Source organism: Sphaeramia orbicularis, chromosome 20 (genome assembly GCF_902148855.1).
Source record: "Sphaeramia orbicularis chromosome 20, fSphaOr1.1, whole genome shotgun sequence".
Lineage (NCBI taxonomy): Eukaryota > Metazoa > Chordata > Actinopteri > Kurtiformes > Apogonidae > Sphaeramia > Sphaeramia orbicularis.
In genome coordinates, this window is record NC_043976.1 from 39,504,818 (window position 1) to 39,532,583 (window position 27,766).

A 27,766-nucleotide genomic window follows, 5' to 3' on the forward strand; every position below is an offset into this window, starting at 1 on the left:
ATTTTTTAAGTGACTGAAGACTTACTACAACTGTTTTCCCCAAATTTGGGTTTTCATCAGGTTTCCAGTTATCACAGCTAAAAATAAGACTCATATGTGACTTAATTTTCCGAATAATAAGAGAATAACAGCTATAAAAAGTCAAAAAAGACTTAAAGAATCTGATAAAAATGACATAAAATTAAAAAAAAAAAGTTTCCACAGTGGAAAGTTAAGTCAGTCATATTTATTTGTGTACATTAATATTTCAATTAGTGTTTGATGATGCATTTATTTCCACATCATTTCAACGGTGGAGGAGTTAGTGTAGACTTTATGGGTTGGGCATTCTTTTGTTAATCTGGGTCATAAATCTGTGATGATGAAAGAGATTTTTTAGGGTCCTGATAAATGAAGTACATGCCACAAAGATCCCATCAACACAAACACAATAGTCACAGCTGTCATGTTGAAATTGAAGCTGCATTGATTAATGTCATTCCGGTCTTTAAGCAACAGCCTGAAAAACATTCCACCAATAATTTGACAGTGACGAACAAACATCTGCAAACAAACATTACAAATCCAGCCGGTTCAACCCGACATGAAGCTTGAGCTAATTTATAGATGAAGTGGTTTGACGTTTGTTAATTCAGCTGTTCTACAGAATGTCACGTGAAAAACTCATATTCCACATTAAAATGACGCTGGTTGAGTGGATTTGTGCGATTACTTCATCAGTTACACAATGATCCAGATGTTGAATGGGACAAAGTCATTAATGCCTTTATATAGTTTAATATGTGAAGTTTGTGGGTTCAGTGGTTACCAGTACAAGAAATAGCAAAGAATTATACAATGTTTATTATTATTACGATTGTTGTCGTCGCTATTAGTTGTCACTGTCATTATCGTTGTTGTTATCATTGACATTATGGTCATTGTTGTTGATGTCATTATTACCATCATTAGTTGCTTTTCCATTGACCCTCAAATTGCGTGAATATAACTTGCGCATAAAAATTGACCTAATAGAAAAATGACAATTTCGCCAAAACTCTTGTTTTTTGCTGAAAAGTTTTTTTTGCTGGCAAGAGGTGGTTTTTCGGCCTTAGCGCAATTGGTATATCACACAAAACAGATTTTTATTGTTCCTATAGCATTAGTTGCTTTTCCATTGACCCTCAAATTGCACGAATATATTTGCCTAATAGAAAAACGCCAAAACTCTAGTTTTTGCGCTGGCAAGAGGTGGTTTTTCAGGTGTAGCACAATTGGTATATCACGCAAAACTGCAACAGGAAGGCCTTTTTCTGCAACTAGTCACATGAATTAAAAAAAACAAAAAAAAAACCGATGTTACATGGACGTTACAACAAACAAAGGAGAAAAGTTTTAAAAGAAACATGGTGCCGTATGTGTGGACACACCAGGAAACTGAATAATTTTTAAATTTAGTACGAGATAGAGGGGTAATATATAATAATAATGAATATATCTGTAAATCAACACAATATTTACATTCATCGCCATGTTTATGGAATGACTTCTCGTGTCATCTCGCGATAATAAATAAACAAATCATTGCATTTGTGATTTAATGGAAAAACCGGCATTACGCACTTCTGTTTTTTCAATATTTAGTAAGTATCGGTGAAGTTTTGCGCATATGTTCAATGGAAAGCGACTATTGTTGCTGCCATTGTCATTGTTGATGTTATTGTCATTGTCATTCTTATTGATGGCATTGCTGTCATCGTTGCTGATGTCGCTGTCGTCGTCACAATCATCGTTGTTGTCGTTACTGTCATTGTTGTCATCATTTTTACCCCTCGGCCAACTCTGGACAGAGGGGTATTGTAATGGTTTGGTCGTGCATCTCTCCATTCTGGTCGAACGGTATTAAAAATATGCAGCAGGGTACGTTTGATGTTGACATTGTAGTTGATGTTGTCGTCACTAGTCGCTTTTCCATTGGACATCTGCGCAAAACTTTACCGATATTTATTAAATGTCGAAAAAACAGAAGTGCGTAATGTCGTTTTTCCATTAAATCACTAATGCAATGATTTGTTTATTTATTATAGCGAGGTGACACGAGAAGTCATTCCACAAACATGGCAACAAATGTAAATATGGTGTTGATTTACCGGTGTATTCATTATTATTATATATTACTCCTCTATCTCGTACTAAATTAAAAAATGATTGGGTTTCCTGGTGTGTCCACACATACCGCCACATGTTTCTTCTTCTTCTTTGCTTGTTGTAATATATGTAAACATCCGTTTTTTTTTTTTAATTCACCTGACTCTAGTTGCAAAAAAAAGGTCTTTCCAATGCAGTTTTGGGTGATATACCATATGTGCTATGCCCAAAAAAAACACCTCTTGCAAGCGCAAAAACTGTTAGTCGAAAAATGAGACTTGGCAAAATTATCGTTTTTCCATTAGGTAAAATTTTTATGCGCAAGCTATATTTGCGCAATTTGAGGGTCAATGGAAAAGCAACTACTGTCTTGTTGTTCGGCATTTTTATTGTCATCATTATCATCACTGTTATTATTATCATTATTATGTCTGTTTTTTATATATGATGATAATGTGATTTTACTTGTGTGGTTTCAGGTTATCTACCTATTTATTTATGTTTATGCATTATTTATTTATTGTCTTTTTCATATCGTTATCATCACTGTTATTATTATTATTATCATTATTATTATTATTATGATGATGTCTGTTTTTTTATATTTGATGATAATGTGACTTTACTTGTGTGGTTTCAGGTTATTTATTTATTTATTTTCTTTTTGTGTTTTCCTGTTTGTCCTGAATGTGAATTAAAAGTCATTTTAATTCAAATACAACACACATGAAACACGTTTTTTAATATTTTGTAATAGTGATGTAATGACTGTTTCCGAAGCTATATTATAAGTACAAGTCGACAAGAAATGAGCCCTGAGGTACAAGTGCCTCCTCCACATCGACTTCACAGCTGATGATTCAACCAGTTAAGACGACGTTTAGACTGTAATTATCCTGCGACAACCTGCTATTTGACTGAACTGATGTTAAAAAGTGACCACAGATGTGTCAGGTGTATAATTTCAGCCCAGTTCCTTCCATGTTCAACCTTCCAACCGATCAAACCGATGCAAATTGTGTTGACGGTGAAAGAATAAACAGTTTGGTGTCTGCGGTGGTTTTTCTATCTGACTTGCAAATAACTGGTAGGAGTCGGAGAGTCTTCAGAGCCTGGGTTCCCAGAGAACCAGGCCTCGACAAACAGGTTATTCTGAAAGACATGAGAGATTTCCAAGACTGCACAAACAATGTGTGCACACCCTATCCTCTAACTGTTAAAATATTAATCAATCACACGTGTCTCCAGAGACGAACGTGTGATTTAATGTTTTGACGGATAAATGACGGATGCCGACAGCTGTGAAGGCAGAAATTCAACACCGTCATGAGCCCACATTAATGATATTCAACATGATGGCGTTCTTACCTGGTGTTTGTGACTCCTCTGTGGTTCTGTCAGACTGGAAAAGGAAACAGAAAAACCATTAGATACTCTATTTTTTCCGTTTTACCTTAGACCTGGCCAAGGTAGCAGACGTACAAACTCTAAACTGTATAACACACTTTGGGGTTGCATGATTTTGGCCAAAAATAAAATCCCAATTTTGTTCCTCTAAAACACAGGTGTCAAACATGCGGCCCAGGGGCCAAATCTGGCCCGCCAAAGGGTCCAGTCTGGCCCCTGGGATGAATTTGTGAAATGCAAAAATTACACTAAGATGTCAACAATCATTTTAATTCAGGTCCCACATTAAGACCAATTCCTATAAATACTCACAACTCCAAATTTTTCTCTGCATAAATATAAATGTTTTCATGTATTTAGACTAAAACAAAGTATAATTTTGCAAAATATCTGAATAACCTGAACAAATATGAACAATCTGAAAAGTCTTAAGAGAAGTGCAATTTTAATAATATTCCACCTGTTACTAAATATTTTGTGCATCTGTACCACTGTGATCTGTAAGTTATAATGTACATGTGGAAATGATGAACTAAAGCATAATAGTGTAAAAATTTTTTTTTTTTTTCAGTTTGTTCATGTTATTCACATTGCTTGAAAGGATAATTTGTAGATGTAAACATTTTCATAATGTCATTTTACTTTTTTCACTGTAAAACTCAGAGAAAAGTTTGGAGTTGACATTATGTATAAATTATTATGTTATTATTTTACTGGTCTGGCCCACTTCAGATCAAATTTAGCTGAATGTGGCCCCTGAACTAAAATGAGTTTGACACCCCTGCTCTAAAAACTCAATTTTCGATTTGTGGGTAAAATTACAAAAGACAAGAGAAGTCGGGTCAGTGTATCTTTCGGTAATTGGATTTTCTTTTAGGAAACAAAAGAAAAACTAGTGGTTAATTGATTTTGGTTTTAAAATAGAAGAATTAAAATTGAATTTCAAGGCGTTTTTCTTTTTCAGTGTCAAAACGCATAAACCAAATTTTTAAAAAAAAATTCAAGTACCCCCTTCCTTGGGCTTCTTCCACGTACCCCACTTTGGAAACCCCTGGTCTATAACATTGATTCACCAGTAAAACCCATGGAGTTGGATCAATGACAGTGGATGGACACACTTGTTTTTATCCTCACTTATCGATATATTTGCTGAAAAAGTCACTTTTTCTTCATTTTTATCTCTTTCTGATATAATAACCTGGGGCGCCACACACGGGGGGTAAATGTGACAAATTCATGGGGCCCAGCATTTGTTGGGGGCCCATAGAGCAGAGGAGGGGGTCCAGTGGATCCAGGTAAGAAGATGTGAAAATTTCATGTAAGATTCACTGTACAACAGATTCACAGAAGCCGGGAGTTGGATGTTGAAACTATGCAAAGTTTCACTTTCGCTTCACGTCAGCGTTAGTTATGTTACTTACTGACCGCACCCCCACATGTACAGGGTGTCCCATAAGTCTCCATACATAGGAAAAATAACCGTTTCTTGACATAAACCATTTTTATTTATATAATATGCTCTATATGACTGCCATTTTGTCGGGAACACATTTCAATGCGTGTCCTCCACTGCTGAAGAACTATAAAGAAGAAATATAAAGAAATACATGTTAGAACCATATATGTATGGAATGTATTATGTCTCCTATGTATGGAGACTTATGGGACACCCTGTATAACTGCTGCCTCTACCCCATGTACACCCCCACCCCCATCCAACAGACTGACAAGATACTTAATTTCATGAATGGCCCCCAACCTTTACCTTTCACGAGGCTCACAATTGCTAGCAGCGCCCCAGATAATAACCCTCAACTGTAATCTGCATCTACATGATCAGTGAATTAAATATTAAAAAATACCTGTTTTTCACGGAAAAAAATACAAAAAAAATATTTAGCTTTTGTTGTTTTGATCTCCTGCATCCAGACTACAGAACTCTGACAGAGATAGACCCTGACAAGCTCACAAATTCAACTGGGTATTGAATCTTGATTGAACATGACGCTGACATACAGGGACATGGCTCCTATTTGTCAGTATTTTGTGTGATATTTTTATACAGTTTTTTTGCACTTTGGCTCATATTTCTCTAAACCCACTTTTCTTAGTCTGTGCTTCATTTATTTGTGTATTTGGACCCTAATAGTTCATACAGTTTGAATTTGAACCCTCCAGCTGCTGCAAAACTATCTTTATATTCATTCTGGAAAAAATCGAGTAGATTTCTACAACCTGTTTTAATTCATTCTTAATTTGTTACGTTTTATAACTAGGTAAGGCACGACATTTGCACATATAAGGTCCAGACTTCAGACGAACATTTCTCCAGTACGACATAATTGTTTATCAGCAGCAGCGGTTGTAGTAAAAACTGAAAATATGTCCAAACTTGGAGCCGATTACCTAAAATGTTCAGTTGCTGGTTGAACGGGACAGAACAGCACAGCCAACAACCTGGAGGGGGCGGGGCCTGAAGTGACTCATTTGCATTTAAAGGGCCAGCGTTCCAAACCACCTTTCTGGTGTCATTACTGAGAAATACACTGCAAAAAACTAAATCATACCATGTGTATTTTTCTCATTTCTAGTCCAAATATCTCATCACACTTAAAATAAGACATAATCACCTAAAGAGTAATTTTTCAGTGAGATATATGAACTTATTTTTAGACAATAGATCTGGAAAATCTTATTTCAAGAAATCTCACCGAGAAAATTTTCACTTGTTCCATTGGCAGATATTTTTTTTGCTTGAATTCAGCAAAAAAATTTACTAGAAATAGAAATTACTCATAAATAGGGTTGAAGATGGACCTGTGGAGTTGAATTAATGAAGAATTCAGACCCACGCAGCGCATTTAGAGTTTATGGAGACCACAGGGAAATGTGGGAAAATGAAGAATTCCATTTAAAAAAGAAAAATATCACTCCTTTAAGTGTTTGCTGCTATGGACTTTTATTGCTCCTGTAACAGTGACAATAAAGACGTATTCTATTCTATTCTATTGTTTTATTCTACTTTAGTCTATTCTATTCTGCTTTATTCCATCCTGCTTTATTCTACTTTATTCTATTCTATTCTACTTTATTCTATTCTATTTTATTCTGCTTTATTCTACTTTATTCTATTCTATTTTATTCTATTCTGCTTTATTCTATCCTGCTTTATTCTATTCTACTTTATTCTATTCTATTCTGCTTTATTCTACTTTATTCTATTCTGCTTTATTTTACTTTATTCTATTCTATTTTATTCTATCCTGCTTTATTCTATTCTACTTTATTCTATTCTATTCTATTTTATTCTATCCTGCTTTATTCTATTCTATTCTACTTTATTCTATTCTGCTTTATTCTACTGTATCCTGCTTTATTCTATTCTATTCTACTTTATTCTATTCTGCTTTATTCTACTGTATTCTGCTTTATTCTATTCTATTCTACTTTATTCTATTCTGCTTTATTCTACTGTATTCTGCTTTATTCTATTCTATTCTATTCTATTTTGTTCTATCCTGCTTTATTCTATTCTATTCTACTTTATTCTATTCTGCTTTATTCTACTGTATCCTGCTTTATTCTATTCTATTCTATTCTACTTTATTCTATTCTGCTTTATTCTACTGTATTCTGCTTTATTCTATTCTATTCTACTTTATTCTATTCTGCTTTATTCTACTGTATTCTGCTTTATTCTATTCTATTCTATTCTATTCTATTCTATTCTATTCTATTTTATTCTATCCTGCTTTATTCTATTCTATTCTACTTTATTCTATTCTGCTTTATTCTACTGTATCCTGCTTTATTCTATTCTATTTTATTCTATCCTGCTTTATTCTATTCTATTCTGCTTTATTCTACTGTATTCTGCTTTATTCTATTCTATTCTATTCTATTCTATTCTATTCTATTCTATTCTATTCTATTCTATTCTACTTTATTCTATTCTGCTTTATTCTACTGTATTCTGCTTTATTCTATTCTATTCTACTTTATTCTATTCTGCTTTATTCTACTGTATTCTGCTTTATTCTATTCTATTCTATTCTACTTTATTCTATTCTGCTTTATTCTACTGTATTCTGCTTTATTCTATTCTATTCTACTTTATTCTATTCTGCTTTATTCTACTGTATTCTGCTTTATTCTATTCTATTCTGCTTTATTCTCTTCTCTTCTATTCTATTCTGAGACGTTGAACAGAATAAACCCTAAAGTCTGACTCCTTTCACCGCCCAGCCCTGAAGTGACGGCTGATCAGAACACGGGCTTATTATCGCTGTTGGACTGTTTACAAGCTGTAAATAAATACAGGCGTTCTGTTCCGACACGTTCTGCACATACGATGACATTACAGAACACTGGGTTTAGAGAAGACTCATAAAATAAATCTAGTTTTTTCTTTTGGTGTGGTTTATGTGGGAAACATGACAAGGTGTTCATGGGAAAGCTCAGATGTTGAGTCGTAAATAAAAGCAGGTCTTCTTTCACTGCGCTACAGTCCCGTTTCTCACGGACACGCCCGCTGTTTCTACTGTGATGTTTGATGAAAACACCGGAGGGATTAGATGTCGAACATCCACCGTCGCCATGCCGATTGACAGGACCGTCCGCATTCCTGGCGTCCTCGTCTGCACACCTGAAGGAGTTCGCCGCGGTGTTTGGAAGTCTGGCGGGCCAGCGGGTTGGATGTGGCTTCATGACCATATAAGGCGTCAAATAGCTGCAGGTGATTTGCCAGTGGTAAAAGGGGGCGTGTCCTTCTGAGTCAATGACCTCTAATGTTTTCATGAGTCTGCGGTTAAGTCTGAAGGCAGCAAATCATTACACCACGTCAAAAAAAAGAAAAAAAAAACAAGGAAAGGGTTTAATTTACCCTTACAGACCTAGAACTGCTTTTGTGTCGAATTACAAGTACATTTTCCTCTGCATGTAAAATTTCTGAAGTGATTTATTATTATTTATTATAATATAATAACGTGTATTTTCCATTTTTCAGTGACAATGAGGTATTTTCCTATATTTAATTCACTGATTATGTAAATGTTCATAAAGGCTCAGAGTAAATTCACATTATTTCATCAAAACTGTTTTGTTGTTGTTTTTTTTAATTTTTTATTATTATGGTGTGAATGCTCGATGCTGTACACATTACAGTTAATGTATGCAGAGTATTAGTTGAAAAGGATAGGCAAAAAAATAAGCTTTTGCTTCTAGCCTATTCCTTTTTTGGTTTTTATGTTTATTACGATTAATGTACTGATTACAATGATTGATGTAAAACCAAAAATAAATTCATTCATTCATTCAAAAAAGTGACTTTTTCAGCAAAATATAAAATCAAGCATCTACACCCACTGTCATTAATCAAACAAGTGCTAAATGTTATTATTGACAGCTGAACTAATTCATTGTTGGGAACTGTTTTATCTCATGTTGAACACAATTTCACAAGTTAATTAAGATTAATTTTTCTCTCTATCAAACTTTTCTGAAGTGATTTATTATCATTTATTATACTATTATCATCTGTATTTTCCATTTTTCTGTAAAAATCAGGTGTTTTCCTATATTTAATTCACTGATTATGTAAATGTTCACAAAGGCTCAAAGTAAATTTCATCAAAACTGAGGAAAAACGTGACTTTTTCAGCAAAATATATCAATAACTAAACATAAAATCAAGCATCTCCGCCGACTGTCATTAATCAAACATGGGTTTTACTGGTGAATCAAGTGCTAAATGTTATTATTGACAGTTGAACTAATTCATTATTCTGAACCGTTTTTATCTCATGTTGAACTTTTAATATTATCATCTGTATTTTCCATTTTTCAGTGAAAATCAGGTATTTTCCTATATTTAATTCACTGATTATGTAAATGTTCATAAAAGCTCAGAGTAAATGCACATTATTTCATCAAAACTGAAGAAAAAAGTGACTTTTTCAACAAAATATAAAATTAAGCATCTCCATCCACTGTCATTAATCAAACATGGGTTTTACTGGTGAATGAAGTGTTAAATGTTATTATTGACAACTGAACTAATTCATTGTTGGGAACTGTTTTAATCTCATGTTGAACACAGTTTCACAAGTTGATTAATTAAGATTAATTTTTCTCTCTAGCAAACCTTTCTGAAGGGATTTATTATCATTTATTATAATATTATCATCTGTATTTTCTATTTTTCAGTGAAAATCAGGTGTTTTCCTATATTTAATTCACTGATTATGTAAATATTCATAAAGGCTCAAAGTAAATTTCATCAAAACCGAAGAAAAAAGTGACTTTCAGCAAAATATATCAATAACTGAACATAAAAACAAGTATCTCCACCCACCGTCATTAATCAAACATGGGTTTTACTGGTGAACGAAGTGCTAAATGTTATTAAATGACAGCTGAACTAATTCATTGTTTGAAACTATTTTAATCTCATATTGAACATAGTTTCTCAAGTTGATCTTTATGTGGTTTTAACCCTCAGAGCCCAAGAAATATTCTTGTGGTGACTTTCAGATTAATTTTTCTCTATATCAAACCTTTCTGAAGAGATTTATTATCATTTATTTTAATATTATCGTCTGCATTTTCCATTTTTCAGTGACAATGGGGTACTTTCCGATATTTGATTCACTGATTATGTAATTGTTCATAAAAGCTCAAAGTAAATTCACATTATTTCATCGAAGTTGAAGAAAAAAAGGACTTTTTCAGCAAAATATATCAATAAGTGAATCAGTGTTAAAGAAGCCAGAAGGCCATTTATTCTCTGTTTTTGTGCCATTTTAACCTTTTTTCCTCTCTCTCTCTCTTTTTTTTTTTTTACTAGTTCTACACTCTTTCATTTTGTTGCCACTTTTTGTGTCTTTATACGTCTTTTGTGTCGTTTTCATCTTGTGTCTTTTATGTTCTTTCGTTTTGTTGGGTTTTTTAGGTCATTTTTTGTAATGCTGCATTTCTTTCGTCAGAGGTAACCTCATTTAATATATTTTTGTCCAAAACAACGAACTGAATAAACAGATTATCATGTAAATAAAGCTGAATCAACTAATTGATGACTATTTTGATTTATTCTTACAGAAAAAAGGTTCAAATTCTCATTTTCCAGCTTCTTAAATGTGAATATTTTCTTCTTTTTTTTTTTCTTCATAAACTGAAAATCTTTAGGGTTTGGATGAACTGAGGTCATCATGTTGAACTTTTTCAGCATTTTCTGACACTTTATAAACCAAATTATTACTCGATTACTCAAAAATACCCGTTAGTTGCAGCCTTAGATGCTAGTGACTGTTTCCATGGTTTCTGTTATGTGGCGACATGTTTTATCTCCTTCATCCATTAACCCGATCCAATGAACTCATTAACGGACACTTGGTGGTGAGTTGAACAGTGTGAAACTTCCTGAAAGGTTGATAAGAGCGTTGTTTCTTCCTCTAAAGGCGAGTCCATAAACGCTCAGATAGTGCGAGTTTATGTAACATGGAGTCCGTCCTGGGCTTTTTCAGGTTTCCTTCCTTGTTCGACCGACCTCTGGCCTCTGATGCGTCACCGGTTCAACCTTCAGTTAATGTTTAACCGACGGCTGGAAAACCATGAGTCGACACCAAGGTTCTAATAGTCTGGGATTTTTCGTCATTATAGTTTAGTTTTATTTAGTTTTGGCCTTTTTTTTCTCTGATTCAGTTAGTTTTAAATAGTTTTTAGAGCAGGTTTACTAGTTTTTATTTGTTTTCATTAATTTCTAAATGCTTAGTTCTAGTATTAGTTTTTGTTTTTTTATATCTTTTATCTTCTTCGTCATATTCACATAAATCCCAGACAGGACTCTGCTGCATTCTCCCAACTTCAGTCTCCATGTTTCCAGGTAGAGTGGGGACCAGAAGACGACTCTAACCCTTAGTGGTCTGAGCCTATTTTGGCCGTTTCTGAGTACCTTTGATTTTGCCTTTATATACTACGTAAAAAAATGTTTACTATACCCATGTTTGGTATCTTTTTTTTTCCAGCACAACTTCATCTATCTCATCTGTCTATTATTTTTTTCACTTTAACCTACTATATCGACATGAAAGGCTAAAAAACACACAAAAAAAATATAAAATTTGATTTGAAAAATGTATATAATTTATTGCATAAATAACACAAAGATGCTTGATGAACCTTTTCAAAGACTTTAAAAGTGAATATTCATTCCAAGTATTAGGTATATAAAATCAAAATTGTAATAAATTAAAACTATACTCAAATATTTGACATAAAAGCAGATCTTTACATAAGCGTTTTCTCCAGTTTTCACACACCCCCACCCCGGTCCTCCCGGTTTCCGTATCTCGTTCAGGTGGGGATCATTCACCCCCTTACCTGTAATACTAATGCAGTCTGTGGATTAAAATCCGCAGATTCGGACAGTTTTTTACATTTTGAAAAAGGATAAAAAATGATGAAGATAAGGTCAGAAATATAATGCTTGCTTTATATCGCTAAAATAACATTATATTGCTTGTTTGCTCCAGTGGGAGTTGTATCTTAACTCGACTTTTATGGAGTTTTTGTCTTGTTGCGACTTTTACATTGTTTTCATTTTGTGTTGTGTTTGACTTTTACATCACTTTTGTTTTGTTGTGACTTTTACATTATTTTCATCCTGTTGCGACTTTTACAGTTTTCATTTTGTGTTGTTTTTATGACTTTTCCATCACTTTTTTCTTGCTGCAACTTTCACATTATTTTCATCTGGTTGCGACTTTTGAATTGTTTTCATTCTGTGTTGTTTTTATTACTTTTCCATCACTTTTGTCTTGTTGCGAGCTTTACATTGTTTTCATCTTGTTGTGACTTTTACATTGTTTTCATTTTGTGTTGTTTTTATAACTTTTATATCACTTTTGTTGCGACTTTTACATTATTTTCATCTGGTTGCGACTTTTACATTGTTTTCATTTTGTGTTGTTTTTATGACTTTTCCATCGCTTTTGTCTTGTTGCGACTTTTACATTATTTTCATCTTGTTGCGACTTTTGCATTGTTTTCATTCTGTGTTGTTTTTATGACTTTCCCATCACTTTTGTCTTGTTGCGACTTTTACATTATTTTCATTGTGTTGTGACTTTTACATTGTTTTCATTTTGTGTTGTTTTTATGACTTTTCCATCACTTTTGTCTTGTTGCAACTTTTACATTATTTTCATCTTATTGCGACTTTTACATTGTTTTCATTTTGTGTTGTTTTCATGACTTTTCAATCGCTTTTGTCTTGTTGCAACATACATTGTTTTCATCTTGTTGTGACTTTTACATTGTTTTCCTCTGGTTATGTCTTTTTACTAAATTGTCCCAAAATATCCTATAGTTTAATCATTTAGTTTAATTTCTATCCGACTTCCCTACAGTATAATTCCGTACATATCCGTGTATTTGACATCAGCCAGTGTCCTTTAACCATCAGATCCACGTCCAGCCCAGTTGGACCTGTTCAGTCTGTGAACCAGGTGTCACATTGTGATGACGTCGGTGTTTTGACTCGACGGCATTTCGACCCACAGCTGTAAATACACTCACATCCATCACACACGAAGTATTTACACAGTCTGAGATCAGAACCACATTCATTTACATCCTGGTGTCAAACACATCCTACCTCTGCAGATACGAGTCCGGCTTCGACAAGAGATGTGGTTCAGGTTTGGAGGTGAGTCTCAAGGACAAGCAGGAGGTAAATCTGGGTCCAACCAGGTCCTGGATCTGGACCCGGGCCTCGTTTCCTGGTCTGTGCGCTCCAGATACTAATACTAAAACAGATGCAGAACAGACAAATAAAGCCCAGTTCACTCAGACTTATTAATTAAAGTGGGGTTTAATTTACCTGAAAGTCGTTGTTCGTGTGTCGTTTCATCGCCACGACGAGTCTCAAACCTGGATCCAGATGTTTCATCCTGATGTTTTCTAAAAAACAGCAAAGAGGAAGCAGCATTTCAGTGTTTATTCAGACTCAAATGACAAAGCAGAGGTCGACTGAAGCAGAACGAATGACAGAATAATGATAGTGTGAAGCAGAACAAGACAATACATGATTAATTAACCGATATTAACAGTGTTTGACTTCAATAGAAACTGAGTAACAGCAGTAAAACCCTGACAGGATGCACAGTGTTTCACAATATTAAATTAAAACAGAGAAAATTAACAAAAGTAGTAAGTGAATCACAAAATCTGAACCTACAGGTGTACTGATACATCTTATTCTGTCGTTTAAAAAAAAAATTTACATTGTTTTCATCTTTTTGTGTTTTTGCGTAATTTTCATAGTCATCGTTTTTGTCTTGAAGCAACTTTTATGTCATTTTTATCTTGTTATAACTTTTATGTTGTTTGCATCTTGTAACAACTTTTGTGTAACTTTTATCTTGTTGCGATTTTGACATCATTTTCATCTTTTCGTATCATTTTCGTTCTGTTGCATCTTCTACAATATTTTCAGCTTTTTACGTTTTTGCATAATTCTTACTGTCATCGTTTTGTCTTGAGGCAGCTTTTGTCATTTTTATGTTATTTTCGTCATTGTAGCAACTTTTAAGTTATTTTCATCTTGTGATTTTTTCGTGTTGTTGCAATTTTTATGTTGTTTTTATCTTCTTACGACTTTTACATAGCTTTTGTCCTATTGGAACGTTTGCGTCATATTCATCTTGTCGCAATTTTTTCGTCTTGTTGCAATCTGTATGTTGTTTCTATCTCGTTACGACATTTACATAGTTTTTGGCTTGTTGGAACTTTTGCGTCACTTTCATCTTGTCATGATTTTTTTTTTTTTGTTGTTGCAATTGTCATGTTGTTTTTTATCTTGTTGTAACATTTGCATAGTTTTTGTCCAGTTGCATCTTTTGCGTCATTTTCATCTTGTTGCAATGTTTGTTGTTTGTTTTTTATTATCTTGTCATGACTTTTGCGTCACTTTCATCTTGTCGCAATTTTTTCATCTTGTTGTAATTTCTATGTTGCTTTTTGTCTTGTTGCTACTTTTACATTGTTTTTGTCTTGTTACTTTTACGATATTTTTTATTTTATAGCTAATTGTATTTCATTAGAAACTGGGTAACAAGCTAAAGAAAGTAGTAAATGCCTACTTCTACTTCCTCTTCATAGTAAAAGTACAGCGTGTACTTTTACTATTTAAGTCAGATCATTTTTCTTTACAAATCCCTCCATTCTAATTCATAAATATATCACAAAAAGCTTTAATCTGTACAACATCCAACACCATCTTTGTTTAAGTCTAGAAAAACACCCATTAAAGACGTGTTTGACCGTATTTTTTATGGTTCTGTAGATTTCACTGTGCTTTTTTCAGCACATTCTGTTGGTTTGTTTTACTATTAGTACTCAACAGAACATTAAAACATCCTCATATTATCATGTCAAATGCTGAATAAAGACAGTTTGCATGTAACAGCTGCAGAATCGAACACTTTTTATTATCCAAAGTAGTAAAGCAGACGCTGAAGATAAATAAATATGCTGACTCTTTATGCATGACTTGTGTTCTGAAGTTACGACTGTTATTAAGGAGAGAACACAGTGTTATTAGGATACCATTCGTCTTAGCACATATATAATTTCCTGTCTATTGAGGCTTTGTGGTGCTATGCTGAGGCGACAGCGGTACACGAAAAACTAAAACAGGTTCAGTGAACATGCAGTATGTGTTGAGCTGCATAATTAATGATAATAACACCTGCACACAAACGACAGAAAACATACTGAATGAGTCTGGTTTATTAGAACTTGCAGATTAGCTCAAATTTACATGTTTTAGAGACAAAATAATTGATCAGTTTGACTAATAAGATGTTATGGTGTGAAATATACGGTCAATGTGGGCTAAAATTGATCGCCACAAGGTCCAATCTGGCCATGGAATGAATGTGTGAAATGAAAAAATTAGGCTAAAGATACTAACAATCAAGGATGTTAAATTCATTTTAGTTCAGGTTCCACATACAGACCAATATGATATAAAATGGGTTAGACCAGTAAAATACTATCATAATAACCTATAAATAATGTCAACTGCAAAAATGTCTCTTTGTTTTAGTGTAAAAAAGTGAAATTACATGAAACTGTCCATATTTACAAACTATCCTTTCACAAAAAATGTGAATAACCCAAACAAATATGAACAATCTGAGATTTATTATGAAAAATAAGTGTAATTTTAACAATATTTCACCTGTTATTAAATGTTTTGAGTATTTATAGATCCACTGTGATTTGTAACTTGTAATGTACATGTGTAAATGATAAAAAGTTAAAGTTAAAAGTTAAAATTATACTTATTATTCCTAAGAAATTTCAGGTTGTTCATGTTAATCACATTTTTTTAAAGGATAGTTGGTAAATGTAAACATTTTCATAATGTAATTTAGCTTTTTACACTAAAAAAAGAGAAAAAAAAAATTGTGGTTGCCATTATTTATAGGTTATTATGTTGTTATTGTACTGGTCTGAGCCACTTTAGATCATACTAGTCTGTATGTGGAACCTAAACTAAAATGATTTTAACATTATCATTAATTGTTAATAGCCTCAGAGTAATTGTTGCATGTCACAAATTCAACCCACAGGCCGGATTGGATCCTCTGGTGGCTGATTTTGGCCCACCGGCCATATGTTTGGCACCCCTGCTCTAAACACTAGAATTTAAGGCCTTTTTTTGTATTATAAAGAACAAATACAACATATAGACCCTTTAACCCTTTCATGCATACTGGTCACTACAGTGGACAGCTATTGTTCTCCTGTTAAATTCATGGGTTTTGTTGTTTAAGTTTCATTTCATCCAACACAGTGGACACTTAATGCACCATCCCATACACTGTAACCCACACCATTACTGTAACTTTGCTGTTCTTGATAAACCTGATCTGCAGGAATATGTTTTAGTGTAAATCAATTGTTAATTGTTATAATACTATTAATAAAAGTTGTCTTAATCAAAAAGTTGTTTTTTTTTTTTTTGCATATTATCTCCAGGAAGTGAGTAATAACTAGTATTAGAGTATTTTAAATGTGAGAAAACATCAGCTACATGAAAAATGTTATTATTTCATAGTTTTCACACAGTATATCACTTTCTGATGATGGGTTTTAAATACATGTTTCTTTGCTTCAAAAATTAAATGCATGGTGTTCAGATGAGTGGACATTTTTGTAACTCCATGAAAAATAAGTTCATAAAAAAAAAAAAAAAAAAATTCAATCGCATCATTTTTTCATGCCTAAAGAGGAATAAGAACAGTGAAAAAAAATTAAAAATTCTCGACTAATTAATTCATGCATGAAAGGGTTAATATTCATGCAGTGTGTTTTTGTTATTGACAGGACTAGATGTGACTCAATCAGCTGTATTTACACACATGAATTCCATCTGATTTCTCATCATTATCAGATAAAATCCACCTCAACACATGCACAGATCCACCAGACTGGGCTTTCATTTCAGTCCTCCAGCCTCAGCGTGGTCGGTTTTGTCGGTTTTCGCAGCCGTCCTCCTCCTTTCCACAGTTCTGGCTGATAAGCGATGGTTGCGTAACGATCCACACACACACACACACCCACTCACACATCCACTCCAACGTGCACATCCACATCAACCCAACGCCGCGGCAAGGACGAGGCGTTAATCGAAACGCAACTGACGTGTCGCTGCAACCTTTGTTCTGCAAACACAACTGCATAAACGGCGGCGATTATCCCCGACAGGCCGTTACAGGACGACTTTCTCCTGTTTTATTTGAGGTTTAGGAGCAGATTTTAAATAACCTGCAGCGCTTCGTGTAGAAACAACAAGAACAACTTCCACTGTCAGACTTCATTAACCCTTTATGGCCCACAGAGCCAGTCCTTCAGAGGAAATCTGTACAGTTTTACATGATATAGTGACAGTTTTTGGAGCATTTTAATTTCTTATACATCAATACAACTCTTATATCCTCAAATTTTAATCACACACACACACACACACACATAAAGTCTATTGGCTAAAATTTGCTTAGAGGTCTTATTTATGTCTTTGTACATAAGAAATCAATATAAGTGAATCCCCAAAGGAACTTTGTGTTGGTAAATGCAAGTTATGTAAATTTACAGGATTTCAGTTCTGTTCAACATGTTGATGTTCATATGAACTATGTTTTCAGGTCAAAAATGTCCAATTTCATCACAATTAATGCTATATTTTCATGTCACAAATGGCCAAGTTATATTAGAACTGAATTTACCTGAAAAACAAATATTCTATTCTTTTAGATTCCCCAATTTTTCTTACAGATTCTCTCCTACATATCACATGTTTTATTTTTACAGGCTCCAATATGGAGTATGGTGCTGATCCATCCTGCTTATGTTACGCCAATTCATACATTAAGAATGTCACACGTCACTTTTTAAATCAACAGTTTTCTAATAATAAGCATTTTTAGAAAGAAATAACAATTCTATATTGTTATTTACTCTTTAGTATGATGATAAACTATACAATAAATAATTCTGATCCTAGTTTTTGCACAGGGATCATTAGTGTAAACGGTGACATGGCTGCTGAGCATCAGTATGATGGGATCCACAACAACCATCCACATCCGTCCATTGCCACATTTTGTGTTTTTGTTAAACTGTTATTGTTTTAGATCCACAATACTAACATTTATGAATAAGAGGAGAATTAGCAATAGTAAGTATATAAGTTTATTACTAATAAAGTACTGGTACTGACCAGAGCATCATGGGTAATGTCACGTCCGTCCACCAGCAAAAGTTTTCACATACACGTGCTATTCCAAATCCAATATTTCTGAAAATATAGCTTCCACTGTCAAATAATATCAATAGTCTGTGCACAAATGGATTAGCATTATTTACACACAGTTCTATGCATTTATGACAACTTTTTTTTTTTTGACAAAAATGGCCACTCATTTGACCCCCTAACTAAATTTTAGCTGATGCACAAATTAAATACATTGCTAAATAAGTGCAATTAACCACATGTCATTGCTGTATTCCTCAAAATTCTAAATGTAAAAAAGATATAGAGAACACTTATTTTGAGTGTTCATCCATCTATCCATCCATCCACCGCTTATCCGGGGCCAGGTCTCAGAGCCAACAGTCTAAGCAGGGATGCCCAGACTTCCCTCTCCCCACACACCTCCTCCAGCTCTTCTGGGGGGACCCTGAGGCGTTCCCAGTCCAGCCCAGAGACATAGTCTCTCCGACGTGTCCTAGGTCTTCCCCGAGGTCTCCTCCTGGAGGGACATGCCCAGGACACCTCCGCAGGGAGGCGTCCAGGAGGCATCCAAACAGATGCCTGACCCACCTCAGCTGACCCCTCAGGATGTGGAGGAGCAGCGGCTCTACTCCAAGCTCCTCCCCCTATCTCTAAGAGTGCGCCCAGCCACCCTACAGCGGAAACTCATTTCGATCGCTTGTATCCAGGATCTTGTCCTTTTAGTCATGACCATAGGTGAGAGTAGGAACGTAGACTGACCGGTAAATCGAGAGCTTCGCCTTTCGGCTCAGCTCCTTCTTCACCACAACAGACCGATACGACTGCATCACTGCAGACGCTGCACCGATCCACCTGTCAGTCTCATGTTCCGTCGTTCCTTCACTCCTGAACAAGACCCAGAGATACTTGAACTCCTCCACTTGGGGCAAAGACCCCCACCGACCCGGAGAGGGCAGACCACCTTTTCCTGGTCGAGAACCATGGCCTCGGACTTGGAGGTTCTGATCCTCATCCCACTCACTTCACACTCTGCTGCAAACCGCCCCAGTGCACGCTGTATTTTGAGTGTCTATATAACTAAAGTTTTTAGATATAAACCAAAAAAATAATAATAAAGTAAAATGCAAATTGGTCACATTTTGCATTAGAATGAATTATTTACAACAGTGACATTAAATCTGTCTGTGATACGTTTGAACAAACACATCTTTAATAAAACCATGTTCATCCACACAAAGTTAAATAAAGTCATACTCTTCATCTGTAAATTAGAACATGAGACAGTTACAACATTGACTAAACTACTGTAAATAGTTTATTTTGATGCATATGTTGTATTTTCATAGCTTTCTGTACATATTTATGCCTGATTGTATAAGTATTTAGATAAACAGAATTCCATTTATCTCGATGTTCTTGATCATTGAGCTAGTATGTAGCGGAATGCATATATTATATATTTTACAAATTATATAAGCTAATATAGTTTGCATGTATAAATCAATTAAAGTAAACATATAAAATATAAATTACAAGAAAGGTTGTATGCAATTATAAACTATAGCAAATTGTGTATTTAAAACATACTAAGTGGATTATGCTGAAGAATAATATATATGATAATATTATATTGATTGATATAAACATACATACATGTCATATTAATATAAATTCATATAGTTAGTGTGTTTTATTGTAATGAATGGAATTGTGGAGGCAATGAATAAGCTTTTGCTCCATTTAGAACACAAAATGAAATTTATATATATTTACGTATTTATTTATTGGATTGTTCTACAATATTGTAAGTAATAATTTCATTCATTCATTTATTCTGAAGTTTCATTGTTGCAACAATCATACATTTTTTTGGTTGTTAATTGCGTTAAGTATAAACATCGAATTTTGCCAAAAGACACATGTATGTAGCAATAAAGTATTTAAAATAGTTCCAGGTACAAAATAAGAAAAAGTGTTCACCATTGAAAAACTACAAGTCCCAAAAATGATGTCACTTCCTGTTGTGGTGTATAGAGGCGTAAAGGAAAACCAGAGGATAGTTGATGTTCAGAAGGCGTTAAATTCACACCAGATCAGGTCTATCAACCACCTGTGGTCTGGGTTACACTGTGTTGCTTTTTTCTGTTTCTGTAAACGTTTCAGTGGAAGGAAACGGCGCTCTGGGACACGTTGAAGGGTTAAATCCCGGGCGGCAGTGAACGCCTCGCCTCCAGGGCCGACTCATTGGCCTCATTAGACTCTAATCTCTGCAGAGTTATAATAAAAGCCCGACATGATACGACACGACACAGTGAAGGAGGGAGTTCTTCGTGTTCTCCACCAACACGCCTTCCATGCAGACGCCACTGCCGCGTCCTTTTCAGTCCTCAGGTGACTCCACGAACGCCGATAGCAGCGCTCGTAAACCTGAGGGTTAACAGGTCACGGGTACTTGCAGCTGTTTATGTGATCTGAGATGGCGTGGAACCATGAACCATGACCACATAGTTTACATTTCATCCATATCTGAAGCTGCTCCGTTACGACCTGTTTATCGGAAACATCAAACCCTCGATAAGAAGACGCTGCAATTAAAATACAGCAGGTCCAGAGATGAAGCTTTTTAGCTCCCCTCCCAATAGGCCATGAGATATTAGGAAGGTGTTATGTCCGTCGTTGTTCAGTTTTGAGAAATTTAGATTCTTGCATTCTTTATGATATTTTTTTAAATATCTAAAATGTGTCTTTACTTATAATGGTCCATATTTTGATGGTTTATAACACAGGTGTCAAACATGCGGCCTGGGGGCCAAATCTGGCCCACCAAAGGTTCCATTCCGGCCCGCAGGATGAAAGTGCAAAAATTAACCTGAACAGTCAAAGCTGTCAAAATCATTTTGGTTCAAGTTCCACATACAGACCAATGGGATCTCAAGTAAAAATAACAACACAATAACCCATAAATAATGACAATGACAAATTTTCTTTGTGAAAAATTATGTGGAAAAAATTGAAGTGAAAAAAAAAAACATTACACAGTGAAAATATTTACATTTACAAAACTATTCTTTCACAATAAAATGCAAATAAATACATAAATAAAAACAAAGATCAACAACCCGAAATGTGCAATTTTAACAATATTCTGCCTGTTACTGAATGTTTTGTGCATTTATGGATCCACAGTGATCTGTAGTTGTGTTAATAATAAGAGGTGTAATATTGTAGAAAATGTTCAAATTTTAGTTCCGAACTCCAAAACTTTAACAATATTCTGCCTGTTACCAAATGTTCATGTAACACTGTGTGTAAATGTACATGTATAAATAATAAGTCGAGGCATAATATTGTTAAAATTGCACTAACTTTTCAAAAGAAATTTCTGTTTTTCAGGTTATTCACATCTTTTTTGTAAAATGTAAATATTTTCATAACTTAATTAGGGGTTTTTTGTACTAAAACAAAAGAAAAACTTGGATTTGTCATTATTTATAGATTATTAAGTCATTATTTTACTGGTCTGGCCCACTTCAGGTCAAATTGGGCTAAATATGGAACTGAACCAAAATGAGTTTGACATCCCTGGTTTAAAACATGGAAATGGTTACAGATATCACTATAGTTACTATTGAGCACTGATAGGAAGTCAAACAGGGACATTCATTAGGGTCAATGACCTTTGACCCTCAGTGACCTCTAAGGGTCAAACTCAAAGTCACCAATATCTAGATTTCAACAATCCTGTTTTCCAAAACTACTGGTCAGATTCATTTAAAATTTTATAAGTAGCTTCCTTGGGACAATGTCTACAAAGTTTGGTCACAGTTTTAACAAATTTGGATTTCTTTTCTTTTTTTTTAATTTTTGACAAACGTGAAATATTAAAAATTTGCCTTTATTTATAATGGTCCATATTTGATGGTTTATAACATGTAAATGGGTACAGATATTTATATGGTTACTATTGAGCACTGGACTTTCATTTGGGTCCTTGACCTTTGACCTCGAGTGACCTCTAAGGGTCAAACTGAAGGTCTGGATTTCAACAATCATCTCCGAAACCACTAGTCGGATTCACTTAAAATTTATATGCATCTTTCTTGGGACTATGTCTATGAAGTTGCCTCACAGTTTTGAGACATATTGATTTTTTAAATTTTGATGAATTTTTGAAATATAAAAAACTGCCTTTACTTATAATGGTCCATATTTTGATGGTTTATAACATGTAAATGGTTACAGATATCAATATAGTTACTATTGAGCACTGATAGAAGTCAAATATGGACTTTTGATTTGGGTCCATGACCTTTGACCTTGAGTGACCTTGAAGGGTCAAACTGAAGATCTGGATTTCAACAATCATCTCCAAAACCACTAGTCGGATTCACTTAAAATTTTATATGCATCTTTCTTGGGACATTGTCTACAAAGTTTGTTCACAGTTTTAACAAATTTGGATTTTTAAAAATTTTTGATGAATTTTGGATGTATAAAAAATTGCCTTCACTTATAGTGGTCCATATTTTGATGATTTACAACACGTAAATGGTTACTGATATCAATATAGTTCCTATTGATCACTGATAGAAGTCATATACGGGCTTTGATTCTCCAGTGAAAGCACCGCCCACTTCTAGTGTCAGATTGATCTCCTACATCCAGACCACATAGAGACAGAACCAGACAACCTCACACATTCAACTGGGTATTGATTCTTGATAGAACATGACGCCAAGATACAGGGACTTCTTCCTATTTTTATTATATATATATATATATATATATATATGCATGTAATTTTATAATTCTGAGATTTTCCTATTATTATGCGACTCATGTGCATTTATTATTTTCTGGAAATAAAGTTTTATAAAGTGGTGGAATCATGGATTACTCAGGGAATTGGAATTATATATTGAAAGTATGAATCTGCAAACCTGTCGTGCATTTTTAAATTATTATTTACTAGATGATACAGGTCCAAGGTTGCGCAAAAATGCATGTTTTGTCAAATCACAATTAAAAAAAAAAAAAAAAAAAAAAAAAAAAAAAAAATATATATATATATATATATATATATATATATATATATATATACATATACACATATAATATATATATATATATATACATATATATACATATATATATATACATATATATATATATACATATATATATATACATATATATATATATATACATATATATACATATATATATATATATATACATATATATATATATATATATACATATATATACATATATATACATATATATATATATATACATATATATACATATACATATATATATATATATTATATTACATATATATATATATATATATTATACATATACATATATATATATATATATATATATATATATATATATATATAGTATATATATATATATATATAGTACTGCGGTGCTCTGCAAACCCTGGTAAAACTGGGTCTCATTCTATTTTTATGTCTTCCATGAAGGTTATGTGCATGTTAGTGGACCTGGACAAACATTACATAATCATTATAACACAGTTATTTGAGATACTAGCAATTGTTTTAGATAATTACACCCCATTCGCCTTTATAATAATGTCTACGTTTATAATAACCTGTGTTTCTGAGCATTTCCATTATACAACAGGTGAATATTATTGTTTAAATGACAGGGTTTTTATATTATTTGTATAATATTTTAGTCATGTCGTATCTGTTTTGTTCAGAATTGAGTAAAACAGGAAAATGAATCACAAAGATCATTAGTTTTCCATGTTTTAAACTTCCATGTTAGTAAATGTCAGATTAAAATTATTGACAAGATGGTGTTTTTTCTACTTTTTATCAAACTGCAAAATTGGGAAAAATTGGTAATGATTCTGCTGGCGAAATGTTCTAATTGAGGGTTTTCTGTTTTAATCCCATACAACATTTCCACATCAACTGTAACAGAATAAATAATCAATTAAATGTATAACTGAGAAACTTTTTTCCCTTTTTCCAGTTCCAGCTCCTGAAATGTCATCATTAGTTGTATTTTTCTGCATGGCAATCATTGTGTATTTGTCAAATGGTCGACAAAAACAACTTCACAAGATACAATCTGAAGGATGGACAAACAAACACAAGACATATTGATTAAATTCAATTAGATATAAACTTGATCGCTTGAGGAAACAAATAGAATGCGTCAAAAATCATTAGAAACTGAAAAAAATCTCCCATTTGATTCCAATGAAAATAATCACACATACTCTGCTTTTGAGCCACATTACTTCAACATAGGGCTGCACGATTAATCGATTTTAAATCGAAATCGGATTTTTTAATTAGGACGATTTTTAAAAAAGGGAAATCGTAAAATCGATTTCATCTCTCTCGTGCCTGCGGCCGTGCGCTTGCGGGCTCCCGTAGGCTCCTCCTCCTCTCAGTGACAGCGGTCTGTCACAGAAGTCTGTGTAATGACCGGACTTTAAATGTGTTAATGAGCCCGCAGTACTTATGGCAATGTAAGCCGTGGCTTCACGCACGGATCCCGCAACTGAAATAGAACTGCATGTGGATCACTCATCTTACATTGTCCCGGATCTGTACCGTACTGTCTTCTTCCGAACCGGGTCCGAGTCTCGGGGTCATCAGCCTCAGCAGAGGAGCCCACACAGTCCTGTGCCCACACACATCCACCAGCTCCACACATAGAATCCCTCCAGTGTGTCCCGGGTCGGTCTGTTCCACGCACGGATCCCCCAGTTTAAAACAGAACCACATGTGGATCACTCATATTAACCTGGTCCACACACACACGCACGACTGATGCCTGTCACTGACTAACATTTGTATCACTTCTGTGGGCCCAGATACCCAGAGGGGAAAAAAAAAAAAATATATATATATATATATATATATATAAGAATTAATTTAGTCCTCTTACTTGCTAAATTTTTCACCTCACAAATGTAAGTTCTGTAACACAAAACCAAATATTATTATTTTTTTAAAGATGTTGAACTTTATTTAAAACTGTTAGATAAATCTGGAAACAAAAAGGCTATAAAAAACATAAGTATTTGCTCTGATTTGGACATTGTATTATAGTGTATTTCCCCAGGCAAACTTCTGTTATTTTCTTGTTGTATACATTGTTTGTATACTCTACTTCATTCAATAAAGATTTAATTAAGAAAAAAACTTCTGTGGGTTCATCTCGTGATACCATCACAGATTTGAGGTAGGGAGCAGTGCCTTGCATTGTTGGCTGCTCACAAAAACGACATGCTGACTTCTGTTGTCTTTTGTAATTTTACCCAAAAATCGAAATCAAAATCGAAAATTGAGTTTTTAGAGGAAAAAAAAAAAATCGGGATTTTTTTTTTTGCCAAAATCGTGCAGCCCTACTTCAACATTATTTAACGCAAAAACATAGTTGGAATTTTAAACAGATCACAAGACTTCAAACTTTACCAGCCTGAATCAGTGACCTCATATCTGGTACGATTTTTATGAAATTGCAGTTTACGTTTTGCGTTTTTCTCCGTATTTGCTCAGAATGTTCAGCCTTAATAGTGGATGATGTCTTGGAAATACCCTAAACTTTTCTACTCAACCTGCTGTTACTCTGAGACTGTGTCTGACCAGTGCATAATATTTATAAGAAACGTAGCTGCATTCGTCCTCTTTCAGACGATATATCAACCAAAACCCAGTGATTTACAGAATCTGAACCATGAGCCTCAAAGTGACAGGAGTTCCATCCAACTGTCCATGAAACCATATAATAAACCAGATGTTAACGTTAAAATCCAGATAAACTTCAGTCAAACTGGGCTGAAGGTTTTAGGTATTATTGGATGGCTGTTTCTATGTGTTGTATCCATCCATCCTGTTATTTATCCATCCATCCATCCATCATCTGTCCATCCATCCTGTTATCTATCCATCTTGTTATTCATCCATCCATCTTGTTATTCATCTATCCATCCATCTGTCCATGTGTTTCTGTTATTATCACCATCCATCCATCCATTTGTCCATCTGTCTGTTTCTGTCCATCCGTCCATGCATCCTGTTGTCTGTCCATCCATCCATCCATCCTGTTATTCATCCATCCATCCATCCATCTTGTTATTCATCCATCCATCTTGTTATTCATCTATCCATCCATCTGTCCATGTGTTCTGTTATCATCATCCATCCATCCATCCATCCATCCATATTATCATCCATCCATCCATCCATCCTGTTATCCATCCATCCATCTTGTTATCCATCCATCCCTTCATCCATCCATCCGGTTATTCATCCATCCATCATGTTATTCATCTGTCCATCCATTTGTCCATGTGTTCTGTTATTATCATCATCCATCCATCCATTTGTCCATCTGTCTGTTTCTGTCCATCCATCCATGCATCCTGTTGTCTGTGCATCCATCCATCCATCCATCCTGTTATTCATCCATCCATCATGTTACCACCATGCGTTCTGTTATCATCATCCATCCATCCATCCATCCTGTTATTCATCCATCCCTCATGTTACCCATCCATGTGTCCATGTGTTCTGTTATCATCATCCATCCATCTTATTATCCATTCATCCATCCTGTTATCTGTCCATGCGTTCTGTTATCATCCATCCATCTGTCCATCTATTTGTCCATCTGTCTGTTTCTGTCCATCTGTCTATGCATCCTGTTATCTGTGCATCCATCCATCCGTGTGTCCATTCATCCACCTGTCCATACTATCATCCATCCATCCATGTGTCCATTCATCCACCTGTCCATATTATCATCCATCCATCCATCCATCTCTCCATATTATCATCCATCCATCCATCCATCCATTGTTGAGTCATGTTGTTCTATGTATTGTCCATGTTGGACTGTGTGGACTCCTTCTTTTTGTTGTCATGTTGGACACTGATGACTAACCAGTATCCTTGAGCATTTCTTTTTTGGCTGCTCCGTGTTGTTGGCGAGTCTCATACGAGCATGTCGGCGTGTTCTTCACTCTAGGTCAGCCTCACTGTGGGCGTGTGCTGCATCTGCCAACACACTTACATAACCACACGGATCCGGCCTGAACTCGGTGTGGGTGGTGTTCGCCACACTCACAAAAAGCATGCAACGTTCCAACAAATGTCAGTGATTTACACTTTAAGACCCATACAAAGAGACTGGACCAGGAGACGGTAACAAAAGCAAGACAAAGCGGGTCTTCACGGTGATGCAGTTGATAGGTTTAGAGGGAATTAGCAGAAGGATGTGTAGATAATGAGTGGAGGAAGCGCTGCAGACATGCACGGGCAGCAGCATTGTGTATCCACGGAGGTAACTGTGGTTCAGATCTGATGAGCTGCACATGTATGAGCTCGTCTACTCAGATAATGCAACAAAACACTGCTAATGCGGATTATCGCA

The 27,766-nt window shown here is 34.5% G+C and overlaps 1 protein-coding gene across 2 annotated transcripts in view; it reads right to left on the reverse strand.

Moving 5' to 3' along the window:
• LOC115411207 (uncharacterized) overlaps positions 1-27,766 on the reverse strand; it is a 40,332-nt gene that overhangs the window by 6,502 nt on the left and 6,064 nt on the right. For both annotated transcript variants that reach the window (XM_030123200.1, XM_030123199.1), the window contains exons 2-4: positions 13,412-13,491; positions 13,187-13,337; positions 3,496-3,529 (exon numbers count right to left, since the gene is read on the reverse strand). In XM_030123200.1, coding sequence (XP_029979060.1) covers positions 3,496-3,529; positions 13,187-13,337; positions 13,412-13,491 — 265 coding nt within the window. The remainder of the gene's footprint in view (positions 1-3,495; positions 3,530-13,186; positions 13,338-13,411; positions 13,492-27,766) is intronic.